General features: G+C 40.0%; 1 protein-coding gene across 1 annotated transcript in view; it reads right to left on the bottom strand.

The window, feature by feature from the left end:
* Nucleotides 1-1,300: 1,300 nt before the first annotated feature.
* SEMA5A (semaphorin 5A) overlaps nt 1,301-11,680 on the bottom strand; it is a 213,740-nt gene continuing 203,360 nt past the window's right edge. The window contains exons 18-21 of the mRNA XM_062499827.1: nt 7,512-7,667; nt 5,416-5,463; nt 2,962-3,173; nt 1,301-1,572 (exon numbers count right to left, since the gene is read on the bottom strand). Of these exons, the coding sequence (XP_062355811.1) occupies nt 1,453-1,572; nt 2,962-3,173; nt 5,416-5,463; nt 7,512-7,667 (536 nt within the window). The 3' untranslated portion in view covers nt 1,301-1,452. The remainder of the gene's footprint in view (nt 1,573-2,961; nt 3,174-5,415; nt 5,464-7,511; nt 7,668-11,680) is intronic.

Here is an 11,680-nt window from a genome sequence, read left to right as displayed (position 1 = left end):
TCTCACAAGCTTCTGAGAATAGCAAATGCTTCCTTGATGCTATATACTCTGTAAAATCTGACTCAAATCCCTGAAATTTTCTTTTTAGTTATACATACGGAATTTCAGATACAAAAATAAAAATGGCATGAATGTGGGTGAAAACAGGACAAAGAAAAGTGGTATAAAACTTTGTGTTTCCTCATCTACCACTACAAAAGGAATTAAAACTGTTAACTTAAAACTCAAATAGTATTTTAAATATTTACATCTATGAAGTCCAACAAGATCATCACTTGAAACACCATATGAATGTTCCCCTAGGGGCTGACTGATGCAGGTCAGACACGGCAGCAAGGTGAGACAGCCCTTTGCAAATGTATCCACACTCTCTGAGCCAGCTTTGTTTGTTGGACACGTGCATATAAAGGAAAAGCTGGAAAGAAAAAAGCAGACCTATGATTATGCCTACATACCCCCAAGAGCCAGGGACAGCACACAGTACACGGTGCAGCTGCACTGTTCCATGGCCAGCCTGATGGCGAGTGCCACATGCCACAAGTGTGTCCCATGGGCAAGCTCCAGGGAGAGAAAGCTTGTGGAATGCCACAACAAACCCATGTGCTGCAGCAAGGCTGGTTCATTAGAGACACAGAGAAAACCCTCCCAGTGTGCCTCTCCCATCTGCCCTCCTCCCTCGGCATCCCTGTGGGACAAGCCCTTCCACACCCTCGCAAAAATTAAACTGAGCAAGGTGAAGGCTTTATGTGACTGGGCTTGGCTTGCAACTGGAAACCACTGACCCTGGAGGTGTCCAGGTTAATTACAAGATTGTATCCCTCGGTACAGCCTTAGAATTTCTCTGCACTCTGAGCAGCTGAACTGCAGTCAGAGTGATTTACAGCCCAGGAAGATGAGCCTACAGAGCCCAGAGCTGCTGCAGAGGATCGCTAAACCACCACATTTCTTCCTGTCATCCCCAGCACCTTTTGAGCTCTTTTTGGCAGTGTGAGCTTCAGGAGACCGCACAGAGGGCTAACAGCAAAGCTCCCTTTTTAAACCCCAAGGAAATAAAATAAAATGCCTAAAAAGAAAATGAGATTTGTACTCCTGGCACACGTTTAGGGCGTAACATTATTATTTCTTTTTAAAACTCCGGAATTACTTCATCTCTTGTTAAAGAAATATAAGTGAAAATTTATGAGACTGAGTGAGGCAATGCAATCCTCATGAGTGGTCCAGCAACACTGAGGGGCTACAGCCACCCCTGACACTGAAGGCCAACCTTGCATTCTGCAAAGAAAACATCATGTCACAAACAGGCGGTTTGGGCAGCAATGGGACACTGATGGCTTGGATCGTGCTTGAAATGTCTCTGAACTTCTTCTCTGAAGCCTCAATCACATGAGCACTTGAGTAGCACAGGCCTTGGGGACCGGGGAGTTACAGAAGGCCAAAAAATACACAAGCCCATTAGTACTCATCATAATTATTGAAATCTGTAAAATAGGTATTAGAATAAGTCTTTGCAGTAAGATGTGGATTGAAGTATTTGTTTCTCTCCTCTAGAATCAGGTTGTTTTTATTAAATGCCTGGGAAGAAAAAGGAAAAAAAAAAAAGAATTCAGAAAATGAAAAGGACATAAGAAAGGTAACAACTAAGTGCTCTTTCACCGAGGTAGTTTTTGCGGTAAATATCTATGTATAGTAAGCCAGTCAAAAACGGATTGAGAAATATATGTACATTTACAGAAATGTACATTTGCAGGAAGCATCTTCTTGCGTAATAACATTCCTACAGAAAGCAATTATATAGCAACTAAATAGAGCCAGGCACTTCCCCCCAGTATTAAAAAAACCTAATTTTATGACTCTATGAATAATTTTTAATCATATATATGCAGATCTTCCTATTAGAATGAGTCACTTACTATCTTTTTTATACTGAATAAGTATTATTTTCTCTTTACTGTCTTAATTCCCTGATTTTCAAATGGGAGAAATGTCTGAAGGCCTTAAGAGCATAAATCCTGTTTTTTAAAAAAGCAATATTCAGAATATGAATTTTCAAAGAACTGGGGTATTTTTTGTTTGTTTCTGTAGCTATCTAGAGAGATTATGTGGAATTTGAAAAAGCTTTAAATTAGGTTCATATTCCACTGCTGACTAAATGGTCCAGACTTTTCTCGCTGTTTTTAATGATTTTCATTAAAATGTCTTTAATTAGAAAGAAAAATGCAGAAATTAAGAACTGCATTATCCAGGTAGGATTTAAGAAAAATCCTCATTTGCAAAAAAGCTTTGCAGCTGCATGAATAAACTTTGTAATCTGAAGATACTGAACTAGGTATTTTCAAACCGCATATCCTTTCTTAATTCGGCGGATCTGAAAAGCAGAGTTATTTTAAAAGGTCACAAAAAACCCCCAGCAATTTTGGAATAATGATTAAATAGTATGGATAGCATTATAGACTCTCAGTACATCTGCACTGCTTTTTCACAGAGTAGTTTGGCTATAAACACAAGTTGAGATTCTGACCCGGAATATATTCATAAGGTATATCTCCCATAGAGAGACATAGTGCAGGAAGATGAACAGTGCCCTTGACACTGGATCATCAGAGCCAAAGGATTTTCTTCAGTAGATGCCATGGTGAATGGCCCTTTTCATTTATTAAACAAGCCACTAGGGAACACAATTAGGAAAAGAATCCCACAAAACAACTTGAGTGTTTTGTTTTCTTTCTAGAAAAACCGCCTGTATAAATTATACACACACACAAAATCCAACTTCCTTCCTAACAGGGATTGACAAGTGAAAGGATCTGCAATTACAAAACCTCAAGTGAAATCTACTTTTGTCATTAACAGTCAGCATAAGTTAAGCTCAAATGCCACTGTGGAAAAGTAGCAAGGAGAATTCTTTTGGTGCGGGAGAAATGTTGTCTATGTGTATAGAGTAGCTCCCAGCCCCCTGCTCACCTTGATGGCTTCTACAGAGTCGTATTTGTCCAGTTTGTTGATGTGGTTGGTGATGCTGGTGTTGAGCGGGGCGGGTGACACCGGGTGGATGACAGTCGCGTCGTGGGACTGCTGCTGGTATCGCTGGCAGTACGTGTAAACAAGCAGGGTGAGAAGGCAACCCAGGATTGAGCTACTTAATCCCACTGCAATCATGTGGAACATGTTGAACTCTGCAGAGCGGAGAGAAGAAGGCAATCTTAATTTTAAGGCAGCAGCAGTAAAAGCTTCAGCTCGGGGAAAAATGTGGAAAAGTGTTTGATTCAAATAAAGATAAGGGAATTTTCATGTGTTTCCCTGAAAAATCTCAATTGCAATGGTTTATCCTTACAGTGGTAAATTCATTTTACCTCCCTGAAGGAACCATTATAAAAATCTTAGATACCCATACATCTCTGTAAGTAGAGATTGTTGAAAGATGCTTAACAAGTTCAGAACACAAATAAAAGCAAAATTAATTGCATTCCATATGTTTGAATAGTTTATTAGGGTTTTTTTCAGACTGTATAACACTGCCTTGTTTTATATAAATTATGTATATAGTGCACATAAATAGCTTTTTTTTTTAAGTGAACTACAGTATCACCTCCTCTGCTGCTATTACACTTCTTTCTCTTACACATAGTGACTCGTGGCAGAACTGACAAAATCCTGATAACTTTGAACCCCATTCCGCTTTCCATAAACATATTCCATATCCCTTTTATTGGATGCATGTCCCAGAAGCAGCAGCAAACATTTTTCAATCCCTGCTTTGATTCTTGCTGGCTACCATTCTTTTTGTATCTTGGCCAGTTTGTTCCCTTCTCCAACTCTTGGAATATTTTCATTATTTAAGAGGGAGTGAGGAAGAAATGGTAGTATTCTAGGGGGAAGTGGGAAGTAGCGAGAGACGGACTGCCTGAATCTCAACATGCCTTTAAGCATGGCAGCCAGAGTGCAAAGTCAACAACTCATAGCCCAGCACCCTCCTATCTCCTCAGCTCTTAAAAGGTACAATGGCATCAAACCATGGGAAGCCCTCTCCACCTACACAAGGATTAAAACTGAGAGGAAGCCAGTTGCTGCATGAAACTGTAGGAGGAAGCCTAAAGCACAATCATCCCCTGATGTTGCTGAACAGAGAGATACCAGATCAGATATGGCACCAGTAGGATTAGCTCAAAATAAACAAATTGTACTGCTTTCCATTGTTATTTCGAACTGCTCTTTTTGATTTACTTTAGGGAAGAAGCATCGCTGAGAAGCTCATGGTGGAAATTTCATCTTAGCATGACTGAAAGTTTGTTTGTTGTTCCCTAAATGTGCAAATGAAGGATTTTAAATTGATATACTGGTGCTAGTCGTAAAAGCATCTCTTAGATCTCTTTCACTGTAATGCAGAAAAATGGGCCAGTACATGGGTCTTACTTTTTTTAAAACCTAAGGTAGGACCTTTACATGCCTGTTGAGTACTTAGAAACACAAACTATTTATTTAGGTGCCTCAGCTGTGTCACTATCTCAATCTATCACTAAAACATCTTTCTATACCTTTATGAGGCTTTCCCAGTGCTGCAGAACTTGGCAAAATGTTTTCAGAGTACTACAGCAAATTAGCAAAAAAATCAAATGACATTAGCTTGGCCCCCATAACAAGTTACCATATGCACAAGTACCCTTGTATAACCTCTGTGTTTTCCTTGTTCTTTATTAGGTTAAAAATGCAGCTTATCTGTGCATGAAAGAATATTAGAACTGGCCAGAGCTATTACCATGATGACAAAGACTAAGCATGATAGCTCAGCACAGAAAAGAAAAAAAAGGTAAAAAAAAAAAAGTTCATTTTCCTCCTTCTCCTGATTGCTTAGTGGCTTTAAAAGTTTTTCCTTTCAAGATTTATTTTTCTAGCATCATAACTCTCCAGAATAGAAACTTTTATTTATTCTTTAGTTTTTTCTCTGGAAATGAAGCTGAAAATGAGTCCCAGATACCGTCTGGCCTATTAAATTTGTTAGCAGGCTGGTTTTCTACTGCTTATTTGGAGTCTGAAAGAGGTTTGTGGACTTATTATCCTTAAAAAGGCAGAGCAACAAATTTACAAATTTTGACCTTCTGATAACTAGATTATTATAGGTATTTCTTTTTGAGTACAAGGGTGACTGCCACACTGACAAAGAAGTAAATAAAAACATCCAATAATACATGTTCAACTCTCAAAGGTCACCAATGACAGATGGCTATTTAATGAGAAATCCTGTAGTAACTACATTTTTCTGTACAAGTAACTACTTTTTTTCTGTACAAGTGTAAATAATGAAAATGCAGCATTTAGAAGGTAGAATAATACTAAGGGGGTGCAAAAACAAAAGCAAAAAAAAAAAAAGGAGAATCAGTATTTCAGCATTTAATAGACATCTTGAACTGAAAAGCTTACCGCCACATCGTTTCTCTTCTATGCTGCTGGATCTTGCCACAGATATTTCTAGAAAAATAAACAAACCATTTAGGCCAAGGAGAAAAAAATATTACAGAGAACTTCTAGTTAGATCAACACAGCAAGGATTTAAAAATTCATTCTTTTATATCCACTTCAAATTTAAAGTAAAAAATATTTTTTACTATGTGGTAGAATAATAGAAAGGACCCGTGATATCTTGAGGTTCTTTAGTTTCCCAAGCAAAAACAGCAACTTATTTTTAATTCTTGCCTCAAGACATCTCTGGAATGCAAAGGATGAAATGCACATGGAAACATTCTTTGTCAAGTTTAGGCTTGTGGAGAAAGAGTTGATTTACTGAAGTAAAATTAACTAGTTTAATTACCTTGTGTTCAAATGTGTTCATTACTTCTACTAGTCTCATTTAGCACTAATGTGAAAAGTGGGAATTTGCACATCTTCAAAAGAGACAACTGCCAGTTTCATAGGTCTCACTTGTAAACTAATAAAATGCAATTCCAGCCTGTATCCTTACCGTTTTTACTTTAAAAATACAGAATAAAATCTGTTGGCAATCAAGCTTTTCCACTCCTTACTTCCAGACCATGGTTTCCATGAAGGAAAGCTCTGCCTTACAAATAAGTTTCTTTAACCTCTCTGAATGGGTCAAGGATCACCTGTATACAAGTGGGGTAGCTGACACACTATACCTGGGTTTCAAAAAAGCAGAATTTTAAGTTCTTTGATAAGTTCTTTAAGTTCTTTGTCTTTCCAAGCAACAAATGAAGTGAGGGAGAAGATACACAAATAGGCTAGTACTGTGTGTCCAGTTGCCACATCTGCAGGGATTAGCATTTTCAGCCAAGAGCTAGGGAGGGAACCCCTCAGTTAGAAGACCTGGATGAGAAAAAGCGAGCCAAGTGAACCAAAGCTCAATTCCCTAGGTGGGAACAATGGGCACGACTGCTGTGTTACTGATAATGTGAGGAGAAGCAGCAAACAAACCAGAAGGGCAAGAGACGTGGTAGCTGGTTCAGATGCTGAAAATACCTACCTTCCCAAACAAGATGTAGAGTTTATATTGGATTAAGATACAGATTCACAGAATGTGAATATTAATAGAACTTCAAAAGCCTTAGAAAAGGGAAAATACAACATGGGAGTTTTTGCTTTCATACTGACATTTTTCACATTGGTTTTAGAGGAAAATACTATTTGGGAGCTAAAGCATTATGCACCATCCACAAAAAAACAGAGTTTAACTTTGCTGGTGTCTTTGTTACATTGCAGTATAGTTAACTGCACAGTCACACAAAGAAAAGGTTGCTGCAATGAATAAACACAGCTACATTTCAAATGATACATTAAAATGTAATTTTTTCTGTCTGTGAAAAGACCCCCATTTTTTTTTTAATGCAGATAGGGAGAAAGTATACTGCTAACAGCAGTGCACTGTGACCACCCATAGAGTTGCACGATTTAAATGACTCTTGTGATTTAAAAACAAAAGTACAGTCATGAGTTTCAACAAATACTATAGAATAATACACAACATGATTATCCACCAGGTACTTAGCAGTCATGGGAGATAAGGACTGGAAGCAAAGCTAAAAGTATTTACCTTTCTGAGCGGTTGTTAATGTAAGGAACTCCCTGAAATTATTTTCAGATTACAACCACAGCACCCATTTTGTATATGCAAATCACAAAACCTACAAAACGTTTCTTTAAAAATTCTAGTCTCAAAGACACTTCAAATAAAAAGCAAACTACTTCCGCTTGCTGTGTGTATTCATCCCCTGCTACCAAGCTGAATGGGAGAGACCTGCAGAATACTGTGACAGTGACTAACCAAAGTCCCAGGCAGTGACAGTAGGGACAGCTCCACAGCACTGGGTGCCATACAGATTTTTATGTAGACACCAGGTCTAACAACACTGTCTCTACACAGTAGACTTACATCCTCGTGATGGCTAAAGACAAGTTCTGCTTCAGCTCATGGATCTGCACAGTGCAGTCTGGAATGGCGCTATGCCTCTGTCCCGAAACCTTGAGAGATGTCACTAATCCTTCAAGGAGCTGGCTAATCTCACCTGGTATAAAGTTGGAGTCCACAGCACAGGCTCGGCTCTCTGAGGTGTTGCCCGTGCACTGGCTGCCCACAGGAAACAAAATGATGCACTGTCGAGTGCGGGTCTGGGAGCCGGATGAGTCGCAGTCAGACCACTCGGACCACTCGGACCAGCTGTCTGCAGCAGGCAGAGAGGGACACACATGCAGACACTGTGATTAAGGAGTTAAGTGCACTGAGTGAGAGAGAAATAGCCTGTATTTCTGAGTTAGGACAGAAAGGACTCCCCAGCTACCACTGTATAGCAGAGGGCAGCTCCTTCATTTTGATTAAATAAAGGGAGTTTGGCTTTGGGAGAAGTCTCTGAAATGTGGATGCAATGGTAAATTTGCCACAGACATCTCGTGGTTTTGGCTTCTGCCATGGCCTTTGTGTGTGGAAGTGAGAAGCCAGAGGATTCTGTGGGGGTGACTGAAAGAGTGATAGTGGTGGAAATAATTCCAGTCTAGGTCATTAGGGTGGATAAGGGAACTGCATTTCTTATGTGCCTGACAAGTAGCAATGAGATCTATAAGAGTATATATTCCAGTCTGAAATAGGATATGTATTTAACTGCAAAAATAGAAGCATCTTGAAGATTTTTTAATGTTTCCTTTTTTAGCTTTTGCTATTTCTGGTTCACTTCTTGGCTGTAGATTCTCCTCTTCCCCATTCAGTTTATCACCTTCTATTTATTTTCTATATTTCTTCCTCTCCTCATGTAGCTTTGATTAAGGCATTTTTGTTTCATGCCTGTGTGATCTCAGATCCTTTCCTTAAATGAAGTGAATTGATCTCATTCCCATGAGGAGGTGAGAGTTAACTGCACTCAGCATTCTTACAACTCAAGGCCAAGCCTTGCCTTCATATAAGTCTTCTGATTTTGTCAAATATAGGAAAGAAGACCTCAGGTAAACTTCCTTTCTTCTGTCAGCTTTCTCAAAGATATAGGTTTTATGGTTTTTGACATGGAATAAATAGTGTCCTACTATTCCAAACCAAACTTGTTTCTATTTCAAAATTTTAAGTAATATTATGTGAATATGAAGCAAATTTACAAATCTCATTTTGCCTCAAATGAAAATCTGTGTAATTTTCTAATTTTGTTTCAAGTTAGATTGAAGAACATTACAATTTGTGAATTAGTGAACTTTTTCCACACTGTTAATCAGGTGGAAAGTCAAGGACGTTTTACACTCTTTGGGGCCCCTACCAATACCTTATACAATTCCAGAATACAAGGTTCACATTTACTCATTACTATCCCCTTATTCACATGGGAAAGAAATTAAAACTCTCAGTCCTCTAAAATTTAACAGGTCAGGTAAGAACTAGGATATCGATGAACAATTTTTAACTGTCTGGATGAGGCCTTCTTTGAATAACAGGAGAAAGGCCTTGATAAAATCAGCTTGTAAGATCTTGTTATTTTGAGTAGTAGAAATACTCAGCTCTGTCCTTTGGCTTTTCTGTTTCCTAGGAATGGTCCTGGGAGGAGCTCATTTGCAGAGTGGGTACTAGGAGCACAGAGGCAGATGCCAAAATTTGGTTCAATCCTAATTCAGGGGTGTAGGAGAGCTGAGGTGGGAGTCAAGCACATGGACAGGCTTATTCCTGCTTACTTAGTGTGGCACATCCAGGACCTGCTGTTATCACCTCCAGTGTCAGCTGCTGGATCTAAGTAAAATAAGCATATGGATCTTTACCTTAAGTATTCAGTAACAATAAAGCCCTGCTCATTCAAGCTTAAAGGAACTACAGCTCTTGGCCCAGTTCTCACTGGTGGCAGAGAGCATGCTTAAACCAGAGCCAAGATCCTTGGCCAGTCCTGGTATAATTGGGATATGTGCAGCAGGTGCCAAAATACTTGTGGGCATCCTAAATGCATCTTGTTGGCTGGTGCACTCTGTAGCCCCATTTTGTCCAATGAGCTTTTGACTTGCCAGATCCTTTGTTGAAGAAGCTACATTCCATGATGAAATAGGAAATTCGGAGTACACAGGTATCATGCCAAGTCATATATTTGGGTGACTGGGCAAAGTTACTGTTTCATCCTGCTCCTTAGAGGACCCATAAAGAAACTGTGTGAGTCCTGCAGTGCACCCAGACACCACAGGACAGGTAGTCAATGGGCCTGCTGCCAAGCTGATCAGCTTCATCTGGCACATGGAATCACAGAGGAGAGGGGGGACATCAGTGCAAGCATGAAACAGAGGGTCACCCCTGCTGTGGCGGGTCCTCACACCAAAACTGTGGTTTGAGGAGGTTGTTGGGATCTCAGCTGCAGAGAAGGTACCCAAGACTAACAGATGTATGACCTCAAATTGTCAGTTGTGCCATCACTGGGAAGGTGATCCCATAGCTTTTGCATGTTTTTCTACTGACAATCATTCCTTTGATTTCTGTATCTTCAAAGTATCTGAGGCTCTCTAGCACCTCAGGCAGGCTCCTCTCAACTTGCTCCTCAGTTCAGTGCACAAGTCATGAGAATATAAAAGAGAGGGTGGACTGGAGAGGTGTTTAACCTGGAAATGCTTTTCATCTCTTTGGCGAGGTTTAATCATGACATGTCATATCTTCTTTGTACAGAAACTTGGCTGGCCTTTGAAGCTAGGTTAAAATAAAGAGATTCCTAAGAGATACCTTGGTGAAGGTAGCACTGCAGAAAGATCAGATTAATCAATGTAACATTTAAATTTCTTTAATGCAGTATTATACCACTATCTCTAAATGCTCAGTGCTTTGTCCATTATTTGTATGTGTAAGTTACCAATCCAAGGACAGAATGTACTTACACCTTACAGAAGCAGTAAAAATGTATAACATACTGTTTTGCTCAACATGTTGCAGACACCACTGAAATTGGTTACACTGATAACCAGCCACTACTGATCAAGCCTTTCATCTTGTGTTGGGGGTTGGTTCTTTCCCTTTTCCCTCTGTGGAATTTTCCCCATTGTCACCTGTTGACTGGGCCCTGGTGACAAGGGGGAGGAGAGAGAGAGGAGGGAAACCTCTTGATATTCAAACATCCAGAAGAGGAAGCGGAAGTCTGGGTCTCACCCCATTTTCCCCGCGGAGTTCGGACGAGAAGGACGATCGCTGCCTCTGCTCCATCCCTGCCATCCCAGCACCGGGAGCCATCCTCACTGCTGTCGGACCCTGCCCTGCTGCCTTCTCTCTGTAACCTGCCACCATCCAGCACTCTGCTGAGCATCAGGACCCACACCGTGAGCGGAGGGCTCTCTCTCCATCTCTCTCTCCCCCTGGGACAGCTCTGCCATCACCCCCAGCCCTCCTGCGGCTCTGCGGGACCCGCCCGCCCCCAGCACCGGGAACTGCAGCTCAGGGAAAAGGTGCCTGCAGCCAAAAAACACTGGGACTGAGTTACTGTTCTGTTTGTGGGTAATTTCATAGCTGTTCTTGTTCTTGTTTGTTTTGTTAGATATACTAGTAAAGAACTGTTATTCCTACCCCATATCTTTGCCTGAGAGCTCCCTTAATTTCAAAATCATAATAATCTGTAGGAAGGAAGGATCACATTTTTCAGTTCAAAGGGAGGCTTCTGCTTTCCTTAGCAAACACCTGTCTTTCAAACCAGGACATCTTGCCATGATTGCATTTAGGTGAATTAAATTAAAAACTACAAACTCAATGACAGAGCTTTTAAAATGAAAGATGAGAAAAATTGATGAGTTTTGCAGACACAAGCCTGTTGCTTTATTTTAAGTACACACTTGAATACTTTCACTTGGATTTGCCATTAAATCTCTGTATCCTCAACAAATCCTTTTTATCAGGATTCCAGAAAGTTTCATTTTCTGGTAATTTTGTTTTGGGGGAAAGAAAAGGAGTATTTCAAATGCCAAAAACCTTTGCTCTTTTCACAACTTAAAAAATGTAATAAATAATTTCTATTTTTTGCATATTCATTTCAGTGCTGGTTGGTTGATCTTAGATTCCAAGTGTCATTACTATTCTCTTATATTGAGCATGTCAGTCAAGCAGTGAATGTCAGCACTGGTGCTTTCAGATCTGTACAAGAATGGAGCACTTTTCACCTGGTCCTTACCAGAAGAAAATGGCTCTGCAGGCACTCGGGAGTTCATCCAAACTTGATATATGAAGCACTGCGGGTTTTTTTGACTCATA

The sequence above is a fragment of the Cinclus cinclus genome, chromosome 1 (genome assembly GCF_963662255.1).
Source record: "Cinclus cinclus chromosome 1, bCinCin1.1, whole genome shotgun sequence".
NCBI lineage: Eukaryota > Metazoa > Chordata > Aves > Passeriformes > Cinclidae > Cinclus > Cinclus cinclus.
Note: the sequence above shows the minus strand (reverse complement) of the source record. Positions and strands in the feature narration are given on the sequence as shown.